Source organism: Tinamus guttatus, unplaced genomic scaffold (genome assembly GCF_059628265.1).
Source record: "Tinamus guttatus ecotype Peru unplaced genomic scaffold, ASM5962826v1 Tinamus_guttatus_pri_ptg000155l, whole genome shotgun sequence".
NCBI classification, from domain to species: domain Eukaryota; kingdom Metazoa; phylum Chordata; class Aves; order Tinamiformes; family Tinamidae; genus Tinamus; species Tinamus guttatus.
Window position 1 is genome coordinate 5561031 of NW_028288689.1, and position 27634 is coordinate 5588664.

Here is a 27634-nt window from a genome sequence, read left to right on the forward strand (position 1 = left end):
TGCATTACAAATATAGAGGGGAAAATACTGCTTTTAGTAAACAAATGTGTATATGGTAGTCATGGACATTAGAAAAATCCTGAAGAGGTGACTGATGTAGAAGTCCATATGTAATGCATACTTCATTGTAGCAAACACCCATTAGAAAATTTAGCTCACTGTATTAGTTATAGTAACTCTTTTTGAGTTTTTTTATTTTATTTTTATACTGGAATATTGTATTCTAGTACACAGTATTCCTGTTGTACATTTGAAAATTGTCATGTTTCAGCATTTAAGTTCCTCTGATAGTTACGCCAGTGTGTTCCTGGGTCTTCCTATAGCGAGCTGTAGTGAGCTATCTGCAGATTGCTTTGGACATTGGACTCATTCAGGATGAAAGGGAATTCATGGAATATATGTTCTGGAAAATTTGGCATATGTGAAGCTTATTTTTACGGGATTTTGGAGTTCCTTTCAGGAGTTCTTTCAGGGGTTTGGGGTGTATTGCAATAGAGAGATGTGAGAGAGATGTATTTTCAATAACATGCATAATATTGAATAAGGAGGAAAACAGTAGTGTGTGTAGATATGTGGTATGGTTCTAAGAGATTGAAGTACATTATTTAAGAAATTATTTTCACTCCATTTTATATTAGTTGTCACTTGGATAATTATTTTCAGTAAGACTGACTAATAAACTATTAGAAAAGAGAGCTATAAAATTTTCATGGACTAGTTATTGTAGGAGATTCTTCTGAAGGCCACTTTGACCTATACTATTTATGCAGTTTCTTATTATTATATGCCCTTCATATACACCTTTTCATATACCTTTTCATATATATCTTTTTCTGTAATGTTTTCAAAAGTCTGGAGTAGATGGGGTTTTTTTGCAGGTATTTTACTTAAATGCTTGCATTTATGTTTTGATATGTATCAGTTGATAAATTATTTAGACTTTTAACTTACAGCTGAAAGTCGAGAGTGCTGAAGTCGAGACTTTTAAGGCTGTATAGTGAAGCTCTGCATGTTGTTGTGATTACACTTGCTTTCCATAAAGATTACTGAAAATACATTAACATCTCCCCCAAACCAATCAGTATATTGATTTCTTCATCATCTTTATGCAGTGTGTCTGATCAAAGATCAGACATCTGTATATATCTTGACAGCAGCATCTGAGAGGTGATGGCTGAATTTCAGTATTTGTGATCAATCCAGAAACATCTTTTGAGCTATTTAAAAAACAAGTTAGTATTGTCTCAACTTACATATATTTGAACGACTAGCTCAACATAGTCAAAACAGTTACTTGTTGTGAGTTATATCATTTTAATTGGTGGACAAATTATGTTTCAGTATATGAGAGAGAAAACTTGACTGAGATAAAACTATCACATGATAAAATGCTACATGCCTAACTCAACCCCTTGGCATCTCAGGGTGCTTTGCACTTACACACACGTGGAGAATAAGTGCCATTTTTCTACAAAGTCAAAGCAATGAACCCAGTGGCTTTTTGAAATATGTTATGTCTGTGGCTCTCAAGTGTCTCAGCTCGTCTTTTCCATAGTATTCCCCAGTAAAGTTTTAAATATACTATCTAATCTTTTAGATATTGTGAAATGTCAGAGTACTTTTAATATCATAATTTTTGTCAAGTATTCAAAAATGTCAGTCTGTATATCCTTTCACTTAGTTAAGCCATTTGCTAGGGAGCCTTTGTTGTAAATGTTCCTTTCACTTAACTCTTCCAAAGAAAATCTCCTTCACCTTTTTTACATTTAATTGAAAGAGCTGAACCAAAACATCCATTGAGGACATAATGGCTCCAAGGTAGGCAGGAGAAATAGTGCAGAAGAGCCACTGGCTTTGCAGGTTTGTATGACTGTGCTGGAGTCTTTGCATTTGGTAGCTCACCTGGTGATCTTCCAGAGCCTTCTTCCTTACGGGATGACAAGTTCCTTATTATACATTATTTATAAACTTTCCCGTGTGTCAGCTGTGGTGTGTTCTCATGGGAAGGGACCTTGTGTGTTCTGAAAAAAGTAGAAGCAGAAATCCCCCGGCTTTGTGTTCACTTAGCTCTTGTGTAGAGGGCTGTTGTTACAGCTAGAGGAGCGTATGAGACGTACAAAACCAGCACGCACACCTTTCAGCTGAGTTCAGTCCGTTAATGTGGCATTCCAGGCAGGAATGATGGGAGAGGTTTTCCATTTTACTGGTGTGATTGGCCTATGCAGCGTGTATTTCACATATATTGACAGAGAGCTTTTCAAGTGAAAGCCCTCTATATTGGTCAAATTAATCTTTTATAACTTTTGATGGGAGGAAAAACAGGCCCTTTGGAGCATGATTAGCATTTCTTGTGGGAAAAAGCTCCCTGAGCTAGTATGTACTAATTGAAACTGGAAAAAAATTACATATGAACATAATTCCGATGTTTATGTTAGGAAAAAAAACTGTTGCCTTAGTAGTGCTGATATTCAAATGAAGTTTCTAATAAGGCTGGGAATGGCTTGGATGAATTCAGACCATCTTTGGATGGTGTAAAATGTACCGGGTTATTGTAGGTGTGCAGTGCAGTGCTGCTGGGTGGATCTGCCCAGGGAGAGCTAAGTGCTCTGGGTGCTTACACACCAAAACAGGCTCCAAAGGCCTTCTGAGTACCCAAAGTCTGCTGGGGAGAGCTTTACTAATGCCTTGGACTCCTAACAGCAGCAATAAATCAAACACAGGAGCATTTTGACACAAAGGAGGGTGTTTGAGAACTTCCCTTAATAAAGGAAGTGCCTTATCCTTGGTGATATGTTTTGGGGGTGTTGCTGTCTGATCTTCATGGTTATTCCTGTGCTGGAGTTTTCCAGACTCCAGTGGACAGAGGTTGTTCCCGTAGAAGTCTTGACATGCAAGTTGAAGTTTTTGCAAATATTTTCTTCAGCTGTTACTGAATAATCATCCATTAATCAAATGTGAAAGTTTGGGTCTCTGTGAATTTTAGTGCCATTCCTGTTTTCTTTCCCATCTCCAGCACGTGACAGAGGTATTTAGTTTGGATTATCTGGAGAACGAGTAATGTGTGTCCAGAAATGAAGGTTTGTGCTCTATAAATGCAAGGGGGCTGCTCTCCACTCAAGTGCCTGACTCGGTGCTCGTTGCTCCAGGCCCTGTTTTGTCCTTGTTTCCTGTGGACAGCCCTTAGGGTGTCACCCAAGCCTGCTGTTCATGTAGAATCCAAAGAGAAGATGGCAGATGCCTTTTGAAGAAGCTCTTAATACAGTGTAATTACATTGGGTGCCTCTAGTGCCACACTGTTAACATTCACTGCCATGTTCTGCATTGCACTCGTCCTGCTATGGTTTGTGGCCCAATGCTGTTTGCTCATTAGATTCATTAATCTCATATACATTTTTTTTAGCAATATTTATTCAGATGCTGTGTTATTCAGGGCAAATGCATGCTAGTGGTTATTAAAATTCATCTCTCGCTTTCCTGCTAATTGCATAATAATAATGATATATATATTTTTGCATAATAGCAAGAATCTCATCTGGCTTGCATCATTTGGTTTCATAAATTATTCACCATTATACATGGTTTAATATTGCTCCTCCTTTGCTCAAAATCATTATAACTTCCTTATATTCAATTTACAGCTGTGGAACAACTATTTTCATTTGGCTGTGGCTTTTATTACTCAAGATTCACTACAGCTAGAAAATTTTTCCCATGCAAAATACAACAAAATCCAAAACAAGTAAGTGAAAACACATATTTACGTTTTATCTTTTATATCTCTTATATCTTTTAACTTTGTAATAAAATGATGACACCGATAATGGTGTCATCCTTTCCTTATTCTTTCTTTCTAGATACGGAGATATGAGACGTTTAATTGGCTTTGCTATTCGTGACATGTGGTACAAACTTGGTGAGTAAATACATGAATTTAATTGCAGCCAACTCCATAGCGTATGTCATGTTTCACTGGAAAAAAAATCTGACATGACTTGCTCTATAAAGTATTTGACCTTAAAATGAGTTTTTCCTCTTGCTGCTTAGCTCACAGCCAACATGAAACATTTCGGCTAATGCCTGTCTTTTATTTCTGAGAGAACTCTCAGACTTCAGACAAAGATGACTGAACTAACATCATCTTGCTGAGATGGAGAACCAGAGAAATCTTCCCTGAGAAGTATCAATCTGTTTCCACACTTCCAGAAATTAGTAAACTTAGAGTTGGATTCTCCTTGGATTTAAATCCTTAAACGGGACCATTAATGATTCTATAGTTCATAAGCAGTCTTTTTTTTCAATCGTTTCTTTGGGAGTTTCTAATAGATGGAACAATAATGTATCCTATGAATGATGTACTTTTTTTCCTGAAATGTGAGGTGTGAGTTTGGAAGTGTTATGATTGTGATGATACCTATGATTATTCTTTGAAATACAAGCTGGATGTCAAATTTCATACAGCTAATTACAAACAACAAAAAAAAATTCATCAGAAAATTAACAGTGAAAAAACATGAGCTTTTGCCTTCTTTCTAACTGCTTGTCAGGTCTCCAGAGTCAAAGCAGTTCTGGTCTGGCCCCTGTGTGCCAGGTCAACAGTGCTAAGCATCAGCAAATCACCTTTATTTTTTTTTCCTCTGAGTTGGTCATTGTACCCACTCAGCTAGAAGGTCATTTAATCTGGAGAAGCTTGTGTAATCGCTGTGTATCGGAAGTTAATCTTGTAAAAGTATTGTGAAATGGTCTCAGTTTACTCGGTAGCAAAGTATTTTTTCAGTAGTGGCTATGTTGTTAGCACACTCAAAATTTAAACATACTTCAATTGAATTGCGTTGTTTTCTTGTCAAATCAGTGTTTATGTAAATAGTTAACAAAAAGCTATTCCAATAGATACAATATTTTATTTAATTAAAGTAAAAAGGTCTAAGATTTTAAAGTGTATTTTACCAGCAGTCATAATCAGAAGTTCATTGGATATTGTGAAAAATAAAAGAATTACCTGAAATTTAAAGTTTTGTTGAAGACCAAAACGTTGTTTATTTTCTAATACCACAAATGCATTATTAGTTTACTCAATATTTAGTGTACATACCCTCTGGTAAGTCAGGATCCTGCAGTTTGGGAAACGTTTCAAACTAAACATGCCATAGTTCTCATGTTTCTGCATTTAATAATAAATGTCCTTTCCATCTATTTTCTGTATTTTTCAAGCTCCTACTACATTTTTAACAGAAGAGAATCTGCATTCTGAAAAGCATTATAGAGTCTCAGGTGTAAACTGCATTTGGGGGATATGTATTAAAGCAAGATTCATGTAGGCAAATGCAAATTCACATTATATATGAGTTTCTCTAGTTTCCAGAGGTTGCCCAGATCTGTTACATAGGGTTTATATGTGATTCAATCCTGACAAGATTCTTTACAGTCTATTGATGTTAGCGATTTCAATAGAATTAATACAGAATTGAATTAATAGGAGCGGAAGAAAAACTAATGTTGCAAAAAACTATTGAAATAATAGTTTAGTTATGCTTAGAGTTATGTCAGTGTGGAACTGGTAAGAATTTTTTACTCCTTCAGTCTAGAAAGAGGAACATATCATATAGTTCTCTCCTACTCATAGAATTGAGGATTAATATTAATTATTATTAAGATAATCAAAAATAATATATTGATTACTTTCCACTTGTTAACGTTTGTAAAGGAATACCAAAAGCTGAAAAAAAAGGACATGTTCCTTGAAAGTCAATTCAGTCAGCTGGCATGCTGATTTCTGGTACCAAATTCCAACATCTTGTAATGAGAGAAGGAGTGGAGACAAGTGACCAACCCTAACATTGTCACTGGTGTAGAAGGTTACTGTACTGTTTCAAATGGTTTTATCTCCTAAATCATTTCCTAACAATTTTATTTTTTATTTTATTGCTTCTTCAAATTTGCCATTCTGTTTTAGGAAATAATAAAATCTGCTTTATTCCGGGAATGGTGGGGCCCATCTTGGAAATGACTCTTATTCCAGAAGGTGAGCTACGAAAAGCCACGATCCCGATCTTCTTTGACATGATGCTGTGTGAATATCAAAGGACGGGAGAATTCAAGAAGGTAATAATAAAAAAATTGTGTAGAAACTCTTTAGTGATAGCATTGTGGAAAACATGCACAGCAAAAAAACCTCATACTCTGTGTGAAATCTCATTAATATGTCATGTAATTAGTTTATTTTTGGTAAATATATGTAGGATGGTGTTTCCTGCTTACAGAAGCTAAAATGCAAAATACTAAGAATAAAAGGAAGAACTTTCAAAATGTATATTGGAAAACAGGTTTTGCTGGTGTCAGTGATGATTAAGACTTTTTGTTTTTTCCACTTAGAAATCTTTTTTTCTCTCAAAAAAGAAATACCCGACTATTGTAATTCATTATAAGTCTGTGAAACTCCGGAGTGGCAAATGAGTGTGTTTCATGGGGCAGGACCCTTGGAGATACAATCTCGGTTTGCTGGCCCTGCTTCCTGAGCGTCCATGGCCACTGAGCCCAGATCATTCTGTCCCGAGCTCCTCCGTTCTCTGCAGGCCCTGCAGGGCGCCCGCTCTCCGTGTTGGTGTCCGGGCAGGGCCTGACCAGGCGGCCTCGAGCCCGGACGTGTTGGCGCTTTGGTCACCCCAGGAGGTCGTCAGGGCAGTCTCTGCAGCAGTCAGTGACACACAGAGAAGCTGTAATTTTAGGGATTCACAGGAAAGTAAATATAAATATGCCACTCTTTAATACCCAGCTATGTTTAATGCTTTAAGTCATAATGTGGCATTTTTGGGTCAACTAAGCACGGAGCAAACCAGCAGATGGAATTTCCATTTTGGTCTGTATTTTAGCACAAAGCTTTTGGTTCAAGGCCAAGATTAAAACACATTTGCTTTTGTGCATCTGTTCCCTCCATGTCCTAATAGCCCTATATTTGCCGCCTTAAAAATATTTTCTGCTCTTGGCTTTATACTTCATCTCCTGGGAGTGCAGGACAGATCAGTGCTGATCAAAAACCCGGGAACCGCATCCAACTGCCTGGTTAACAAGGGCACCGGCTCCAGAGCGAAGGAGATGCTAGACACTTAGCTGACCCTTACATCACTTCTTACATAAATAAGCCTCAGGTAATATTTTTTAACTGCTGAAGAATGAGAACATTGATTTTATTGCAGTTTAAGAATAATAGATAATGATTTTTTATCAGATTGCACTAATTTAGTAATTTAGCCGGCGTATGTCAGGGATCTGAGTCTTACTTGAGAAAAGCTAAAATCACTTATCAATCAAGAGTTGTTTCCTTTCTACATTCCTATGGATGTGATAATAAGATCAATTTCTCAAGATTGCTCTTGCAATTTTAGCAATTCTAGTAAATTTTAAATATATTTTTAAAGGAAAGATGCATAGAGTTTTATTATTTAAAATTCTTAATATTTCATGTAGAAAAGGGAAAGAATATGAATCGAAAAAGATTTGATACGCAGATGGAAATGCTAGCTTCTAACAATGGAAAAATTTGAAATAGAAGTTGGCATTTTATATTAGGATATTTTATTAAAGCTCTAGTATATCATTTTGAGAATGATGAAGTTTCATTTCAAGACTGCCTTTGGCACTCGAGTCTAGATCTTATTGACATTCAATTAAAGCAGCATTTTATTTTATTATTTTTTTTCCTCTGTGGCCACATGCATTGGGTCCCTACTAGCTCAGGGGTCTGCCTTGCTGTGTCCTCTGCAGAATTTGTGCTTTTGCTCGCATGGCTCCTGCTGAAATACATATGCCAAGAGAGGCAGGTCTGTAAAGGTCATTTACATTTTTCAAACAGGAAATTTATTTAGCTCTTTTCAGGAAATTTATAACTAATCCTAGAGAAAAACACATTCCACCTGTAGTCATCCTAAGAATGGCTTATTCTTTGCATTCATCCTTCATATAATGGAGATCTATGATGTACACATTTTCTTTGTGGTTCTTCATTTTCACTTTGCATATGTAACTTCCATTCCAGAAGAAATTTTGTAAAAGCTTATAATTTTAAGCCTAACTCAGGATGTAGGGAGGAAAGCTTTATTATCTACTAATTTTAACCATCAAGGCTCTGTCTATTATTAGCCCTGAGATCTAGCAACGTTGGAAAGGCAAGTTATTGTGCTTGCGTTAAATGCAAGTGGATAGAATTAACTTATTGCTGCTCTTATACCCACTTCTGCAGATCTGAAGGGAAGCAAGTTGCCTCTGGCAGACACCCCATGTTAGAAGAATCCCATTCTTCAAATACTAAGTCATCTTTTTTTGAAGGATCAAGTTTTATATTTTATCAAGGCTTTCCAAAGCAGGGCATATCACCAAGCAAACTAGTAGCATTTGCTGTAACTGATAATGTGACATGAAAAGCTTAAAAAAAAAAGGGGGGGGGCAAAAGCTTGCTTTAAAAAACATACTTGAGAAAGCAGAACCAACAGATTAGCCCTTCACAGAGTAAAAAAAAAAAATCATTGAAATAAACATGGATCTGAGTCATGTTAAAGATTTAATTTTGCCTTAGGAAAGCTTAGTTCATCCGTATTCATACTGCTTTTTCCACATAAAACTTTCTATTCGCATTTGGATTATTCCGTTGAATATCCCCCATCCGTTGCTGAAGCCTTCTGTGGAAATATGCCACAATTACCTGCCTTCCTGAGTGGTGCTGAAATGAGCAGGCACCTGGGGCTGAGGTTACATGTCCTGGGCTCACACGGCTGTTGCTGGGACTCGGGGGAGGATGTTTCCTCCTTGCAAAGCTGCTGGTCACTGTAGTAGTGACTGCAGGGGTTCTCGGCGGGCTCCTTGCTCTAAACACCATGTTCATATTCTCATATTCCTGCAATTTTATTAGACTGAAGGATTTTAGAAGCATGTGAAATTATCTCATGAGCAAAACCAATGTTTATTTCAGCTTGGTACTTTAGACAAAGCCATGCAGAAAAAACATGATATGTGGTGGGTGCTGAAGTGTATTCAAGGGTTGGAGACCTTTGTGGTCTTTTCATTGGCTAAGCAGGCAATTTTAACGCCAAACTCTGCCAAGTACAGTTAGACACACTCTGTTGAAGTTAGTGGAGTTAGTGTCCTTACCAGGGCTGAGTTTTAGCACAGAGACACCAAGACTTGTGTTTTCCTGCCAGCTCTTTCATTGATTTGGTTCAAGCAACCAGCTTTTTTGCACCTTGTTGCGAGCCTGCAGGAAGAATGTTTAGAAAGTTTTTTGGTCAGATCCAGCATCTGGGAAATTATTGCCTCTTAGAGAAGTAATCGATGCCCTCCCCGCTGAGTAAGTACTGGGGAAGGATTTAAGAGGTGGGTGATTTTGAACCAACGGTGCTGCGTTCGCAGGTTTCTGTCTGCAAGCTGATTGCATCGGGTGTTTTTGTTTAGTGCTGCCTTATCCCGAAACCATGGGCTGCTTATCTTAGCCCCACTAAATAGGCCTGAATTCTGAGCCCTCTAAACTGCTTTTCAGCCTGGACCAGGAAGAGTAGTTTTTTTCCTGCGCTGTTCCACAATACACCTCTGCATTTCTGTGCAAGCTCTTTATTCGCCAGTACTGGTACACTATATTCTGCTCCACTGCCAGTCTGCAGTTTTGGCCTCTAATTAGAGCTGAGAGCTGATACTAAAGCAGCAAACCCAACAAGTAACAGAGAGAGCCAAGATGCATTTGTGAAGTACTCCTGACAAACCCAAGGTGTTGGTAATTCCCTCTTGTTTGGCTTCTCTCTTTCTGGGAGAAACCAGAGCACACTTGGGGCTTCTTCCCAGGAGCAGCTTTCAGCACCCCGGGGGCCCTGCAGACCTGGGGCTGGATGTGCTGCATCCGCCCGTTGCTTTGGATGCCAAGAGAGGAAAGCTGAGCAATTCTACCCTGAAGAGCTTCCCTCTGGAAGCAAGCACACTGGATTTTAACCTAAAACGCTGAGTTTGAGCAGCACGTGGATGTCGAAGAGCTCTGCCCCCAGGACACATCCGAGGCTGCAGGCAGGCTCGCTGCCTCTGGGACGTCTCCCGAGCTGCCCTCTTGCGCGGGCTTCGCTCGCGCTGCTCTTTGCCCCGCGCTGTCTTTGCAGCTCCCTGTTGCAGCGTGCCCGCCTCGCACTGACTCGCAGGGCAGCAGAGCACACAGCACAAACAGGCACTTTTCCCTTCTGCTGCCTCCCCATGCATTATTTAAGAGAATATGAAGCATGCAGTAGTTAGACAAAGAAAGAGGAACAAAAAATCAATGCCTGTTTGCTCCATCTGAATAATTTATTCTTCAAAGATCCAAAGACTTCATGAGAAATGGGGGAAAGCATAAAGGGACAAACACAACTGTGTTGGAAACAACTGAAAACATGTTGACATTATAAACTTGTAATTTTCTGATGGTGCCGGTTCTTTACAAATCGGTATCATGGCCGATGGTATCTGAGAATGATGCACGTGGCTGGGCAAGAGGCAGAAGGGGATGTGCAGTCTCCCTACAGTGCTGAGTCTGGACTTCAAGTCCAAGTCCTGTTAAGTTGGTTGCTGCACAGTAGAGGGTAAAAGATCTAATTGAAATGCATCTAATTGAAAAAATGGTAAGAAATGTAAACTGAAGAATGCCCGTGGGGATGTATTAATGCTAGAGGCTCTGGTAGACACTGTGTACAATGTTAGAATGCTTTACAGACTGTAGGATTTTAATCTAAGAAGCCAAAAAGATACCTCAAAGAATGAAGAATCTAAAGAAATTATCAGCCAAGAGGCTTGGAAACGATGCAGGGGTTCAGGGAAGGTTGCTGAGGCTGCCACAGAGGATAAAACGTGTTAGAGAGCGGTTCGTAAGAGTCACTGCCTGCCAGAGGGTTTCCTTTGGGAGCCCGGCTTCAACTTCTGTTTCCAACCTGCAGGTGCAAAAAGATGCTTGTTTCTTTGCAACATAATATTTGAAGATTTGGAAAAATTATGCTAATAGCCTGGCTGCCTCTTAGGATTTTTGTAACATCCTAAACCATACAGAAATTCAACATTAAGATTTCTTTTTGCTAACCTCATTGAATTAAGTTATTATTTGCCCTACAATATCTCTATATTACATGAATTAGTTTTTTCTTTTCCAAGATGAGTATTTGTAGCAAGGTTATTTTTAAATCAGCTCTTTGGAATGCTGTTTGTTTCTTTTTCTAAATTGTTTTAGATCATGTCTGGAGAACAACAGGCTTTACCCCATAATTGCATCCAAAATGCCTGTGTCTACACTAGACAGTATTAATGGGGGTATATTTTTCTTAAAATCGTTTCTCAGTAAATTTCCAACTGACTGGAGATATTTTATTTTTGTTTCTAGCTTTTCAAATAATATTTTCATTATAAAACTCACTCATTTTTTCTGTTTCCACTGTTGCTAAGAAGTATCAGCTTTCAATGACGCTCCTTGGAGAAGAAAGTAGTTCTCATGCATTTGTTATAATTTCCACTTTCTTCATTTCTTCAACTTAAATGAAGTCTGTGTAATGTCTGATAAAGAACTTGCAAACTGATTACAGCTTCTCGTTTAAACACGGCTAATTGCTTCGACTTTTTCCATATGATGAAGCAGTTTCCTGTGTATAATATATTGCAAGAGATTTGAAATGACAAATCAGAATTGTATATTGATACTGCAACACAATAACATTTACAGTTATGATACGATCTTGCTGAGTGCTGGGTTAAGATACTCTGACATGTACTTCTGTTTCTCTAAGAATTAAGGTTATATTTCTGACCTTGAACTTCTCCAGAGAATTTTGGATAGAGCTTAGTGCACTTTAAAGGTATCAAACTGTTGGCACTGGTGATTTCAGTACTTAGGTTGCTGATTTTGACTCTTTGCATGGCACCGCTTCCTAGTTAAGCTCTGAAAAGCTCTAGTTGGGTGACTGCAACTCTGTGTCCTCAGGTTATCTTAGCACTTTTTATTGAGAAACAATCATCTGGATAGTCTGGAGTGTGTTATTCAAGTGAAATTTGTTTTTGTTCTTTATTTATTAGTTTGAAAATGAAATCATTTTAAAGTTGGACCATGAGGTGGAAGGAGGACGTGGAGATGAACAGTATATGCAGTTGTTTGAGTCCATGTAAGTAACCCTGTAGAAGAAATGTCTTCAGAACATCTCAGTGTTTCCCCAAAGGGTGTTCTCTTGCAGCAAAGTTTTTGAGAACAACTTTGAAAAGCTTTTGAAGCTCTTTTTAGAAAAAGGATTGGTATATTTTGGACCTGTGCAAAGAAATAAACATTAGGTGCTGGTTTTACTTTCCTTAAATGAGAAGTTCAATGGTGCCTGGCTCAGGCTCTATTTTAGGCTTATTTTAGAGGATTTTTTACAGTAGAAGTTAATATGAATATGTATTTTCTGAAGAAAGCCTAAGTGATTCTGAAAAGTTAAAAAAGGGATGCTATAATTAATTACAATGCTTTATAGTGAAAGTTTAAAAAAAAAGTGAACTTCCTTAAGGATTAATTATCAATTACTAAATATTTTTGCATATAAATTGAAAACCATTAATGAAACACTAAGAGGTCAAGAATCATGGAAAATGTGTCATTGAAACTGCCCTACTTAGGCACTCAGCTCAGTATCAGTGAGGATTTTGCGATTGCTAGCTTGTTCTTTTTTCCATGTGACATGCACAGTGATTTATCTATGTTATGAAGAGAATGTGCTCAATATGCATGTAATAACTTGTGTGTGTATATTAAAGTAAAAATAGAATGGATTTTGTCAGACAGAGGCCCAGTGTAAAATGAGAATCCTAAGGGGAAAACAGCTTTTAAGCAAAGAAAGAAAATCATCCTTAATGAGATGCTAGTAATCATTTCCTGTGTTTAAACAGCTCCACTTGGAAAACAAAAGCTGAGAGGAATATGAAACTTGTGCTCCTTGGTCACTTCAGTGCTGTTTAGAAATAGCATGTGCTGCTGATGTTTAAAGCTCACTTTGCCTTCTCCTTATGAGAAGAGAACTAACTGCATTACCTGACTACGCAAAAGGTTGTCATTTGGTTTTCTTAAAGGAAAATGGCTCTGGTGAAGTCTTTTTAGAACATGTTAAACTAAAATTTTAGTTTGTCAGCTCAGTTTGCAGTTCTGCTGAAAGGTAACTTTGCAAAGAGAAGGAAGTAATCGCTGCATTTGATGCTGCATGCTAGCAGGGGAAAGGAAGGTTCGATACTTGTAGTAGCGTGATGCTCTAGAGACTTCATACTCCTGCTGTACCACAGACACAATTGGACTTCCTTTTAAAAGTATACATGTATTCTCTTGAATTTGCAGTCATTTTCAGGCAAGAAGGGGAAATATTTCATTTGTTTCTCTTTATTTCTCATCTGTCTTTTGGGTGTCTAAATTACCAGGCCACAAAGGGAATTTCCAGCACACATTGTAGTTGTTGTAGCAGTGGAAGACAGGACTTGGCTGCAGGTCCAAATGGTTTCAACTGATGGGACACTAATTTTGACAGCACTGTAAAATCATTTTATTGCCTATGTTTGCAGTCTTATGGAGTGTGCCTGTCAGCACCCTGACATCTATAACTCAGTTGAAAGTTTTGTCAACCTGGTGAAAGGGCTCTTGGCAAAGCTGCTGGATTACCGGACTGTGATGAGCGATGAGAGCAAGGACAACCGCATGAGCTGCACCGTGAACCTGCTGGTACGTCCCCTCCTGCAGCCCCTGCGTGGCAGCGGGGCAGCCTTCCCAATCCACTTGTGAAAGAGGAGAGCAGATCTTCCTGCCAAGTGATTACAGTATGCAGGAGTGATTTAAACCCAGGGTTTAATCCCTTCATTTTTACATGTCAGCCTTTCCCTTATGTTGTTATGTTGCTTGGCAAAGCAGAGGTACTCAAGTTCATTCAGGTACTGCAATCAGGTGAGTGGCATCTGATCTGCTCGTCCAAGCAAGAAGCAAACCCATGTGAAGGAAGAGTGCAGGTGAAGGTGTCTGAGCATTACGTTGCATGTGCCGTGTGGGAATGACGCTTAAATCCCACTGGGACAAGTGTCCACCTTAAAGATAGGATGCACACACGTAGCACAACAGTGCTGTATCAACTTCAGTCACATCTTGTGTAGCCAGCAGCTGTAGCCAGAGCATGTAGTATCGTGTGCTAATGCCCTTGGATAACCATATTTTCCTCTTCTCCCAAAGAAAACTGTGAGAAATTATTTCTTTAGCAAATTAAGATATTTACTCTGTGAGTATAACAACATTTACTAGTAACTAATTAAAATGTTAACTGAAAAAGCAATAGTACTAGATCTAAAGTTAAGATGTTTTGTAAATAATGTTTACCTTACAGTGTTATTCATAATTTCACCTTTAAATTTTTAGCTGAAAAATGTGTTCAAATACAGAATAATGTTTTGTTATGTGTTAAATACAGCTGAAAAGCTGAATCTCAGCATAAGTTTTTTATTTTGTGTTTTAGTAAGAGAGATTAGAAAGTAACATTTACATGTTTCTGTCCCTAGAATTTCTACAAAGACATTAACCGTGAAGGGATGTATATCAGGTATGGCCGTTGCTGTTTTGGAGAGAGCAGTGATACCAATGAATCCTGTTTTTATCCTGTGTTACATTAATTTCTACTGTTCTATGGTACTTTATCATCTGTGGCGACTATGTTGCATTTTTAATCTGTTATTTGCTGGGCTTGAGGTTGCATGGAGAATATACCCTAAATCTGTAAGAGCAGAGAAACCACTTGTACCTTTGTAGAGTTATGTGGTCTACACAGCACCTTTCACCATGCAGTGCACTTCATGGCAGGTTGAATTACCGGTAAAACCCTTTTCTCCAAGAGCTGATACGCACTGGCAGATATCATCTTGATGCAACATGGCCTCATATTGTCTCCGAGTATTTTTCATGTGAAATGTAGCAAATCTGACTGTCCAGGACTCTGTTCCCTGCCTCTCCTGATGCTCCTCAAAGTCAGCAGCACTCAACGTGCCCCAGCCTGCCCTGGCCTTAGCTCATGCACACACCATCTCTCACTGCTCCTTGGGTGAACATCTGTGGTATCTTTGAAATTTCCATTAGAGTTTTTCTAGGACATATCTAATACTTAGCTTTCTAGACACGTGTGCACCTAAACTAATTTTTGTTTCCTCCTCTATTAGATATTTGTATAAATTGCGAGATCTTCATTTAGATTGTGAGAATTACACGGAAGCTGCATATACTCTTCTGCTCCACACATGGCTCTTGAAGGTTGGATATTCCTAAACCAAACAGATAAATAAACCTTTTTAATGTTTGAGTTTATAAGTAAAGAAATGTTTTTTTTCAGTGTTTCATAACTGTTGCTATCAATTTAAATGGTCAGTAAGATGCACTTCCATTTCAAGGGAAAAATTGCTCTAAGGATTTTTGAACAGAATTTGAATTTTCTTGGGGAATTTATTTTTAGGCAGAAGCATCAAAATTCGGCCTTTCACAGTGCTGTCGGGATTAAACTTCATTTTGGTTTAGTGCCTTTCCTCTAGTCTGTGCTAGGTAAAACCTGCGGGGAGGGGTGGAACCTTGGAGCAACCTGGTTTTGGGGGAGTAGACGTATTTTGAACTCCTATTTTTGCAATGTGTTTTTATCCTCAGTGGTCAGATGAACAGTGTGCACCGCAGGTCATGTCAACAGAGTTCCAGTGTTCCCAGACTCACCGACACTTGAAGGAGAATTTGTACGAGAAGATTATAGATTACTTTGACAAAGGAAAGGTAGGGCTGGGGGGTCATCACCCCTGCTTCCCCGCAACCTCTTCTTAACCGTGTTACTTTGTATAGCAGCATTTAATAAGTATTCTCCAGAGAAAACATTTGTTTGATTATTGTGTAGGAAATCCTCTTTGAAATATGGGTCAAGTAAAAACTGTGTCCTGGAGGCTTATTCACAGAGTACATCTGTTCTGTATAAACATGTCCTTTCTCTAAGCACATTTACAAAGGAAGAGGCTAGAGCATGTACTGGTCACGTGCGTCTCGGACACTTCAGGCTGTAATAAAATAATAACAAATGTTGAATGTGCTTCCTTTTATTAGGAAAGGAACATTGACTATACATGCTGCATTCTAAATCATTTGATTTTTGTCCCTCCCCACCAAAACACAGGCAGTTGAAAAAGGACCTATTTATTTGTTTCAGAGAGGTCTGAAAATTGCATCTCAAACTTAATATGTAGTACTTTGCTGATCCATATCTGGTTTCATGTCAGCATTTTGGGGGAATCTATTATTAAAGCTGCCTGTCACTACGGTGACAATAGAGCTGAGCTGTTTAGAACTAAGATGAAGCACTAGGAAGCAGGGAAACGATTTTCAGTGCTAGAGAGGGATTATGGCCCAGTAAGGCCTTTAACTCATTACATCTTGTTGAGCTGTAACTGAAGGGATGGAGGGGAAAGGTTGTTAATTATGGCTTCCACAAAACAAAGGCATAAAGCCCCCACTGAAGCCCCCTATAACTCAGAAGGCAGGAAATTTATAGTAATTCAGCAAAAACTTGTTACTGTGCAGCAAAAATAGTGCTATTTAAAACAACAGAGGTACTTTGTTGACTCTGATATAAATACAATGTAGCAGCCCTCGCCCACAGTAAGAGAATAATCAAATCATGGTGATGTCTGCTCTGCCCAACATTCAGGTTGGGCCTGGATGTAGCAGAGGAGGGTTTGCAGGCACCTGGGTCCTGTCGTCAGGTTCAGAACTACCTGGCCTAGGGGGATGTATGTCAAAACAGTCCCAATGCACGTGGCCAGCAGTGACCTTACATCATGGGAAAATTAGTCTCAGAAAACCCTTTTTGTGTCCTTTATTCTGGATAGGTGAGAAGACGAGCAAAACCTGAGAAATTCCTTCAGCTGTTTTTAAGACTACTTTTGTGCTGCAGACATTAAGTACTTTCAGCAGGGAAAAACTGTCCTAGTCTTTCCACAGTAGTTCTGTAGTTCTTTATAATGATTTTCAGAGGTAGCTATTATCTTATGTAGAAAGAAATAAGCTGCTACTTTGGGCAAGTGGTAATTTAAATCTAAGATGTGCAATTTTGTAGCTGAGTACATAGGGTTCTCCTATGCAAGACTAGTTATGAGTACGTATGCTTTCAAATTACTTATAAAATGGAAGATGTTTTCCAGAGAGGTAGGTATCTGTCCCCGATGCGCTGTTCCTGTGCCTCCAGTGAGTGTTAGACACTGTGCACCTCACTGATTTACTCTCCTTGTTTATTGTTTGTGAAAGATTAGGTGATTTCTTTGGTAACCTTATTCTAAGTATAAAAGAGGTTTACTTATTCCTTCTTATAACGAACCATAAAACACTTTTATTCTGTACATTAATCTGCTTTCCAGAAGTTTATGATTGCCTTGGGTCCTTCATTTTAAACGTACTCTTAATAAATGACTGCAATTTAAAGATAACATAGTCAATAAAACTGTAGTTAAATAGCGATGCCTTAAAGACTTATTTGTTGGCACTGCATTTACTTTCTGAATATGTGATTGCATTGCAGATGTGGGAAGAAGCCATATCTTTATGTAAAGAACTTGCAGAGCAGTATGAAAAGGAAGTTTTTGACTATGAACTTTTAAGCCAAAACCTGGTAAGAATATATACAGATCTTCAGAAGTATTTCGGTCACAGAAATGAATAGTTTTGAGATGTAAAAGAGTTGACGCATAGAGAGGCTTTGAGGCTGCTTATGAGCTTGTTGTCTGCAATTTTTAAAAATTCGTTTTGTGGAAGAGTAAGTTTTAACTTTTGCTAAACTATTGAACAGTATTAAACAGTATAAACAGTGTTAAACAGTATTTAACATATACACACAACATGTTCTGCTGTGCTATTAACTGGTTATAGCTATAGCTTGCCAACGGATAATTGGAAGCTGTTGTTATCAACTGATAGTACACAGTTAGGTGCTCTTGGCACAATATATACTACTGCAGAGGTGAAAATAAATGGAAAAAAATAGAAATAATCATGGTTGCTTTTGTTTTCAGATTCAACAAGCTAAGTTCTATGAAAACATCATGAAAATTCTAAGGCCTAAACCAGATTATTTTGCTGTTGGATATTATGGCCAAGGATTCCCCACATTTCTAAGGGTAACTCTATTCAAATTCTTCATTTTTTATTCTATTTTTTATATCCTTTACAAGTACTCGTGTCCCATACTAATGCAAGTGAGCCTAGGAAAAATTATCCTTGATTTACTCCTGCCTTGGTGCAGGATTGTACTCATCATTTGAATAGTTATTTGTAAGGATAGGTATGGCACGTTTTCAGGTGGGTTTAAGTTGCTGCTTTTTCTTCATGTTGATTGTGGAAATTAGGGCTCGTGTCATGCATTAAGAATGATTCATGAGAGCAACATGGTCTGCCCTAAGGTGTGTATTTCACAGATGTGTCCCCAGGAAGAGTGTTAATAACTGGTACAGTGCTGCTAAGTAAATGGAGCTCAAAATCTGCCTCACTTAAGAGCCTGACATTTTTGGTGGACCTCATCATAAACTGACAAGAGCTTCCAGTTCTGTTGCATCTCAGCTACCACTGCAATATATTGAGAACACGCCAGCAGCACATTTGGTTTGGTTAGTGAATATACTGTGTAGACCCACACTGCATTTTGCTGTGGCAAACTGTAGACAACTAGAAGAGGGAAGAATATAATGACTACAATATAGAGCTGGTGTGTAGTGATATTTGCATGTATGTTTTATTTGCTTTATTTTTTCCCAGCTATTTTAACTGATATTCCTGAAATTCAGTTTACTTTTTTTTTTTTTTTTTTAATCTCTAATACTAACCACCTGAGCTGGCATTTTCAAACTATATCTTATTAGTCCAAGTTTTTTTTGTATGGTAACAAATGCTTGATATCTCAGGAGAGTTACTGTAAGTCTAAATTGCTTCCACAAACATCCATCCCCTGTATTTACTATCTCTGGACTTTTTTTGCTTTTTTCCGTTTTTACTACCAGGTAAATGCAGACTCCTTGGAGTCTGGATTTTTTTGAGAGGACTGCCCAACTTAATAACTAGAGCACAGTTGGACTTAAGATAAAAACAAGAGGAACAACAACATGGCTTTCCTTTAGCAGGATTTGCCTTGACCACCCTGTTTTTCAGTATTATTTTATCCACAAACATAGTGTTCTTGTCTGGAGGCAGGTTTTAAATGAATACAGTCCCTCCATGCCAACTGCTGTGCAGATAGAAGAGGTAAGGATGAGACCTTGTTTTGTAATTCGCAAGATGATTTATCTCAAATAACCCGACCAACTCTCCCTGTACTGACTGTGAGAAGCTCCTCCCTCTGTTACCACAACGATGCCTTCAGAGCCTAGAGTTAGGACGTTCAGGTTACTACCTGGATATATGACCTTTTCTGCTAAAGTAAATGTTTTCTTACCGCAGTGAATATGGTAGGTTTCCCCATACTTGAAAAGCAATGAGACCTCTCTTTTCCAGTCTTGAAGGCCGAAGTTGCCTGACAATGTTAAAAAAAGTAGTAGGAAGGTGTATAAATACTACACAAAACGGGGGCTGCACATTTTCTTTCTGATATCCTTAAAGTGTCCTGGTAAATTAAGCAATCAGGGTAGACTGTTATAAATTTCATAACACCAAGGGTAAGGTGCAGGCAGAGCAAACCTGCATGCTAGTATTAAAAAGCTGCAAAACTGGGACCCAGAAGATGTTTAAAAATAAAACTCTCCGACTTTGTTCTGTTCTAAAGCCAGATCCTCAGCGATGCCAGTTCTGCATTCATCCTGTCTCACCATATTAAGTATGATCTGTGGGGAGTCAGAGATGCATTCTGCACGTGGTCAAAGTGGTGTCCTGCTTTATAAGCCGTTAACATTCATACTGCAGTAACAAAAATTTGGAGACCCTGTTGTGTTTGTCCTGAGAAACAGTCACCTAATTGTTCCCCAGCAGCATTGAGCCCCCCAAATCTAGTGTTTGCTCCTTGCAGAACAAAGTATTCATCTACCGCGGGAAGGAGTACGAGAGGAGGGAGGATTTCCAGGCACAGCTCATGAGCCAGTTTCCCAACGTAGAGGAGATGACCACGACCTCGGCGCCTGGGGAGGAGGTGAAAAACTCTCCTGGCCAGTGTATCCTTGAACGAGAGCGAAGGTGGCGGTGCGGGGCTGGCGAAAAGGCTTGTCCAGCAAGGCGGCCTGACACGAACTGCAGCATCAACTAAATCCTTAATTAGCACGTAGTGTTGTGAGCTGTGAATACCCGGTCTATTGTCTTTCAATGAACCTGCCACGGCAGAGTTGGAAATGTCATTTGTACCATTAAATCTCCTAATTATTTACTTTCTATTAATTTATTAATAATTTACTTTTTATTAATTTGATTTAAAATTTAAGTTTACCAAATTAAAAACTAAATTCAGCTAATTAGAAGAGCTTTTATTGTTCTTGATTCCCTTTTCTCCCTCCTGTCTCTGAAGACTTTAGAAAAAGATATGTATTAGCACACAGATGTGTTCGTTTTTGAAAGCTTTGCAGCCTGCTCCTACCTTGAGTTTCATTTTAGAAAACACTTGTAATAGATGTTCTTTAGTTGTGCATTACAACTGTCCTCAAAAACTGCAAACAACAAAGCATGGAACAGCTTGCTGTAATTATTTGCGAGTAAATTTTTTACACGTTTGCCTGACAGCAGCTCTGAATCAGGATGTACCCAGTCACTGGGCTTTTTCATGTCGAATACTCCTAAGGCTTTCCCTTCTCAAACAATCTTTATGCATCAAACGCAGTCGGTGGCACAGCACCAATGCTTCAGAACAAGATAGCTTTGGATGTCTCTCTTCACCTCAAATGCACCAAAAATCCTTGCTTTAATACTGGAATTGCTTTTCTGCTGTTTTATTTTTAATTTTTGTTTTTTGGGTTGTTTGTTTTTACAAATAAGATTCCAAGCATGGTTTTCACTCACGTTGTCATAGGGACTTTTTTTAAAAAAAAAATCTATTATTGACAAACAAAATCAATGAGCAGTAATCTGAGAGCTATTTTTTATGAAAGTGGATTAGATTATAGTTTCTTAAACTGCCAGATCTGCAAGAGTTTAGTCATGTCCATCACTCATTTCCTGGAAGGGAGGAAAGCCTCTCCAGGTGGCAGTTTAACCACCTGCAGTTTGACTTGCGCGCCCTGCTCTTCTTTCAGGGCTTCTTCCTAGGAGTGTTTGCTGCTGTTTCTTTGGCAGTTCTAAGCTGGCTGGTTGCTTTATTCTTCAGTCCAGTTCATACATGTTCTACCTTTCAAGTGTAAGTTCCAAAACTCTTTTCAAGTTCCAAAAACAGTGTTCCAAAATGTTCCAAAAACATTTGAATTAGCTATTTTTAAAGCAGCAGCTTGTCTGATACCTCCTTGTTGTCTTTTGTGTCTTCATATTGAATTCAGATCTTCCCTGAGCTTTGTTCTGGTTGCTGTGCTGCTCAGGCATCACCTGTCTTTCCTGGCACCAAGAGCTTGCCTTATATCACAAAAATGTTCCTAGGAGAATCTGTCTAAGCCACCATTCCCCACTTTTTAGAGAGCACTAAAATATTCTTGTTTAGAAATATTATAATGGTTGATGCATGTCACATTTTTCCTCGTGTTCTGATCTGAATCTGAACTTTACTGGCTGAGCAGGTGTGAAATCACCAAAGCATCAGATGTTCATTAGTTGATTTTCCTTTATTAATTATCACGTGAAACATTTCATGTGCTCTCTTGAGTCTATTGTGATAGAATCTGCTAGAGTGGCAATGGAAATACTGCTTCCTTTCTTCACTTTTGTGAAGCAGGCTGTCATTATCTTGCCCAAAATAGCACATGAAGTTTGAGAGCGAGACATTCATTAGTTTGTTTTGCATCTTAGCTTACGCACTGACGAAACAGCAATGTAATCTAACTAGAGGGCATGAGATTGAAATACAATATGAATAGAAATACACTATGTAAGAATGACTTATTTACAAATATAATATCCAAGATTAAAAATAACAGTTTCTTAGAAAATCTTGCAGTAGAAGGGCTGCTTAATTACAGATTGCAAAGATGAAATGCTAAACATGACACCATGCGTGACTCAAAGCTGAACAGTCAAAGCATTAACATCAACCGTTGCTGATGTTTTTGCAAGTTGGCTTTGCTTTAAAATTAATGAAAGATTCAGAGTGATAAGTGAAGCTACAGATATTTAATCTCAACAAGTATTAAGAACATTGAGGTTCTTGACACTACGTTTTACATCTTTTAAAGTTAAAGTTACTGGCATGTTTTATCTGCAGATCATGCTCTGGAAATGCCTCCTTGCCTATTCCCTTCTGCTGCCTCCAAGCTGCAGTGTTTCACACTAGTTGCTTATATGTCCTTAACCTTCCATCATGATTTCAGACATTCAGTGTTTTACTGTGCAGCCAGTCCTGGAGGAGCAACCTAGATTCAAAAATAAAGCAGTACCTGATCAAATTATTAAGTAAGTAAACTTCTGTAATATATAATACAATATAGTGAAAGTCAATCTATAATCTTAAAATCAGAGCCATTATTTTATGAACTCAGGCATTGTGCATTGATTCTTGGACCTTGCATTGTCTCTCTACTGACTTTGGGATTCCTTGGGCATTGCATAAGAGAACATCTGTCACTTGAACAACAGCACATGATTAGATAAAGGAAGGGGAAAAAATCCATGCTTCAGGACCAAACTCTGGAGGTTTCAGTGCAGCTTCGAAGACACCTGACAGCAGGGATTTAGGGGTGATTGTCATTGTGAGAGTGTGTGAGTGGAAGGCTCTTGTTCGACTGAATCTTTATGACTCACTTTGCCAAGTGCAAAACGTTTGGTAGCCTGAGTGGTTTCCATTGATCCTGCACTTATCAGAGACTAGGTAATTTCTTCATGTGCCGCAGCTGGATTCAGAGCAGATTTCACCTTTGCAGCCCTCTCAATAGAACCTTTACTGAGATTGCAAGTGGCTCACAGCCAAAAGGTAAGAATCACTCCCTGCCAAAAGAAATGAAGCAGATATGTGCTCAGGTCTTGTAGTAGAAGATTAAATGTGAACTGTGGTCCTAATTTCAGCTCAAATTCATTTTAAAACCAGTATTTGACAAAACAGCTTACAAATCTGGCCCTAAATTGTATATTTTTATGAGAGTGCTTTATTGGCTCTGTAATTGTTAGCTACATTATTTGATGGCAAAGTATTCTACCCAGAAAGTTTCAGTTCTTTCAGATGGAGCCCAGTGATCTAACTTTGCATGGCAGGTTTTCTTTTTTCTTTTTTTTTTTTTTTTTTTGATGAAGATAAATTTAGTAGCTTGGGTCAAGAATAATTTTTCTGTGAACTAGCAAATCAGAAGTCCATTTAGCTCAGCTGTTCAGAGTCTCTTATTTATTTTTTTTCCAGGCATTCTAGAATATGATTTGTTTTTAGCGTAAGGTATTTCTGAAATATTTTCTTGCTCACTGTGAAGTTAGATTTTACTTGAAATTGCTTTAAATAGAATTATTCTTTAAAAGAAAAACTTTGCACCAAAAAGAAATGTGCTTTCTCTGCAGAGTCTAAAACACTTGAAGAGTCAGAGCTGTGTGATGTCTGTTCTTTCAAATTAACTGGTACAGAAAACTGAGTGTTTAAGAATTGAGTGGAAATGTGTGTCTGAGCAATTGAGAATGATCCAGTTTACATGAGATTCTTTTATATTAATACCCCCCTCTATAGATGTTTGTATACATTTATTTACACATCAAAATAAATTGTCATTTATGGCTTCATATGTTTAGTTTATTGAACAACTGTTATTCTGCATTGTAAGCAAACTCAAAGCAATTCTGCTTAAACTAAACTGAATTGGAGTGGGCACTGGATAAAGAACGACATACTTGAGTTTAAATGAATGTATCCTCTCAGTCAGTTCCTTTTAACAAAATATATTCCTTTTTTGTGACATTATAAAGCAGGAAGCAATATGAGTGTCACAGCACATGGGAAAGCAAAAATATTTACTAGAGATTCTTCTGTAAATTCTAACATTAATCTGGAAGTTCTGTACCTGGAGGTTACACCCAGTCACAAGATCAGGCATACCTTCTTGTATAATACTGTGCGCGCCATGGTTTATGATGAACTTGTATCCTGAGCTGGTGGTAGTGTTTTTTCCTGAGTACTAAATTTTCTTTTAATTAAAAATACTAAATGACGAATTTCAGTATGATGGATCCAGAAATTTCTGAATTCTGTTTTTATTGCATTTAAAAAAAATCTTGCAGTTTTTACAAGTCCAACAACGTGCAGCGCTTCCACTATTCAAGACCAGTCAGAAAAGGATCTGTTGACCCTGAAAATGAATTTGCTGTAAGTAAACGAATGACAGGGTGATGTTCTTTCATTGAGTTTAAATTACTCAAGTTGCCATGATTGGTTTCTAATCTAAATCTCTTCTTGGTCACTCTCAGATTACTTAATACAGAAGACTTGATTTTAGAATCCGTTTTGGCATTCCCCTATATACATATTCAGTGTTGTATCACTGTTTGCATTTTAGGTAAACATTATGTATTAATCATGTAAAAACAATTGTATTGAGCAATAAAGTTTTCTAGTGCAAATTATCATTCTTATCAAGATGTCATGTAAATAAATGTTTTGTTAGCTGTAGTTATACCCCTTCCAGCAGGCGCTGCTAGCTTGGCAATAAGAGGTGTGTGTTTCCCACTTTCGTTAGCTCAGTGAAATCCTGACCCACTGGAGTGCTGTGTCTGCCATTCTCATTCCTTTGCACAATGGTGTAACGGTGACAAATGGTCTTGATTATTTAAATATCCTAGGAAATCTGCAGTGCCATAGTTTATTTTTCAGCGTCGTGCATAGAAATATATGAGTTTCTATACTGTGGTCATAGAGATATACAAGAAAAAAGAAAACCTTTCAATCTTTATAGCTAAAACTCTACTTTTGGGAAGACTGCAGGGAAAAAGCTATATAGTCCCAAACTGTACAAATCACGTCAGTTATTTGTGCAGTCTTGAAGGAGAAAGTGTAATTTGGGAGAGTGTGAGAGTGCCTCACTTGGACAGTGATTCAACCTCTAATGGCAAAGTTAAGAATAGATACTAAAAGATATAAGAGTCGTTTTTAATTTTTCTCCTGCTTTGTGTAGGCTTACTGCCTAAAGACGCCCTAAGTTGACATGAGGATAGTGGTTTGTGCAAATTGTCATGCTGGCTTGATTTTTGCAGTGTTTTTTAAGCAAAAATAAATGTGCATATATTTCCCATCTAAATTCTTGTAACTCTGAAATCTCAAAAAGCAAAAAATATTAAAATTAAATCCTTAAGTCACTTTCTCTTCCTGCTTTATTTTTTAACAGTCTATGTGGATTGAGAGAACATCATTTGTTACGGCATACAAACTTCCAGGAATTTTACGATGGTTTGAGGTTGTCTCCATGTCTCAGGTGTGTATTAAAATGCTGCGTATCCCTAAGACATATATATGAAATGTTATATACAAATAGTTTGCAAACTTATTATGCAAGGCAAACTATTGTTATTTCTTTATTTTTATACTTAAAAACTTCTATTGTTTATGGCCTCTGGGGAGGGACGTTTTACTGCTGGAATAATTGAATTTTGATTTGTGTATCTGAACTGGAGCTTTAGGACTAAGTCCTTTGAGAACTGAAAAAAAAATTGTGTTTGTAGAGTTGAAAGTTTTTCATATGCGTGAATTTTTATAGAACCTTGAATAGTTTCTTGTCTTTTCCTACATCTTAGAACTTATACAAGAGATTAGGTGTTTAATATATGTTCTTTGTTGTGTTTTCTGTCATAAAAATGGACTTACCTGTTGCACTGAAAGCAGGAAGAAATACATCTTTTTACAGCATCTTCTGTAGCTGATAAAATGCACGTTTGACAAATGTTATGCCATGTTTTAAACTCCCAGTGTTTCACACACGGAGATGTCTTCAACCTGACTCTGTAGTTATAAACCAGATTTGAAAGATGCTAAGCAAAAGCTTAATGAAAGAAAAATGCCAAAAACGATGAATGTCTTGGGCAAGACCTGGACTTCTCAGATACTGTGTTGTCGAAATGTTACCCACCAAAGATGTAATAGGAATTCTTAATATAACATAAATATTTCTGCAGTTGCATAGATTGTGACCTGTGTCACTTTCTATAACTTGTCAACGTGTAAAAGTAGTAATAAAAATGTTCTTTATTGTTTATTTTAATTTTTTGGCATAATTATGCTCTCATTTATCTTAAGGTTGTTCCTGTAATGCTGGCTTGATTAAAAACCTGATAAGAGGATTCCCTTGAGATAAAATGCAAGTGATAGTTCTCAGGGATTCGCTTGCCAGTGTCTCATGAAAGCTTGCAGGGTGTTTTTTATAAATATTAGTGTGCCTTTGCCAACAAAAACTTGTAACTTAATTTGAGACTTATTTTTTCTTCTCAGTTCTTCTGTTTACTCTTGGGAATGGATGAAAGCAACCTCAAATAGCTAGCTGAATAGTTAGTTGCTTTCTTTGCTAGTTTGTTTTTCAAATAAAAGGAAAAAGCAGAAAGAAGTAAATAACAGTTCAGCTTTTTTTCTGAAATCTGTCGAGGCTTAAGCTGTGAAATCCTGCACTGGTTTCAGCAGCGATCATGTTTTCCTAGTTTTCTGCCCGTTGTGGTTCCTGGAGTCTCCTCATCCCCGTCAGTGCCGTGCGTGGGGGGACGCGGGCGCTGCAGCCCTGGCAGCCCCACCAGCTTTGGCTGTCGCGCGCACTTGGATGCACGGACAGGGAGCTGTGTCTAGCAAGTGGCTGCCATTAAAGCTAAAGAGAGCAGTTGTGGAAAGGTCCTCTGTCCTGTTACCCTCTTCTAATTGATCCAGTGAAAATGCCAGTCAGCATTATATTAAAAAAAAAAAAAAAAGAAAAAAAAAGAAAGAAAAAGGGGCAAAAAAGCATGACTTCCAAGACAGGATGCTCCTGTACAAGCCTCAGTTAGTAGGAGAAAGAGATAGACATTTTCCCATAGAATTTTTGGAAGATCTACTGAGTGTCAGGTAAAAACCCTGTGGCTTCTTTGTGGAACTAACCTGTGTAATTAAAACAAGCTTTTGCTACTACAAATAAATACTGTTTGTAGAGAACACTTGTGCTTCACCAAGGTTTAGAATGAAAATCATGTCTGGCTTCATTTTGTTTTTCAGCAGTAGCTAAAGTGATAGTATAATTTAATTTTATTTTGCCCTGCAACTCCTCTTTACATAAAACTATTTTAGCAGTGATAATATTGTTTGGCTCAAAGGAAACTGTGGTTTCCTTTTTCTCCTAATCATGTTGTTTTCTCTGTCCTGCCTCCTCTGTTTTCAGTGCACTTTATGTCAACATCCACATGAAGTGATTAACTCTATGGTATCATCTTCCTTTTTCCCTTGGATCTTTCTTCAGAACTCCCTGTGAGCTCTGTACCTTTGCCTCGTGCTTTTCATTCGTCTGCTCTTCAGATCCATCGTTTTATTAACAGAGGATCTCTGAGTAATGTTTTTCC

At 37.9% G+C, this 27634-nt stretch overlaps 1 protein-coding gene across 1 annotated transcript in view; it reads left to right on the forward strand.

Annotated features, from left to right (window-relative positions):
- DOCK2 (dedicator of cytokinesis 2) overlaps positions 1–27634 on the forward strand; it is a gene marked incomplete at its 5' end in the record, with an annotated part of 131679 nt that overhangs the window by 91048 nt on the left and 12997 nt on the right. Inside the window, 14 exons of the mRNA XM_088522631.1 lie at positions 3639–3739; positions 3855–3913; positions 5951–6099; positions 12058–12143; positions 13561–13717; positions 14539–14579; positions 15190–15280; positions 15665–15784; positions 17574–17663; positions 18064–18168; positions 20043–20184; positions 22471–22552; positions 24353–24437; positions 25453–25539. Of these exons, the coding sequence (XP_088378757.1) occupies positions 3639–3739; positions 3855–3913; positions 5951–6099; positions 12058–12143; positions 13561–13717; positions 14539–14579; positions 15190–15280; positions 15665–15784; positions 17574–17663; positions 18064–18168; positions 20043–20184; positions 22471–22552; positions 24353–24437; positions 25453–25539 (1395 nt within the window). The remainder of the gene's footprint in view (positions 1–3638; positions 3740–3854; positions 3914–5950; positions 6100–12057; positions 12144–13560; positions 13718–14538; positions 14580–15189; positions 15281–15664; positions 15785–17573; positions 17664–18063; positions 18169–20042; positions 20185–22470; positions 22553–24352; positions 24438–25452; positions 25540–27634) is intronic.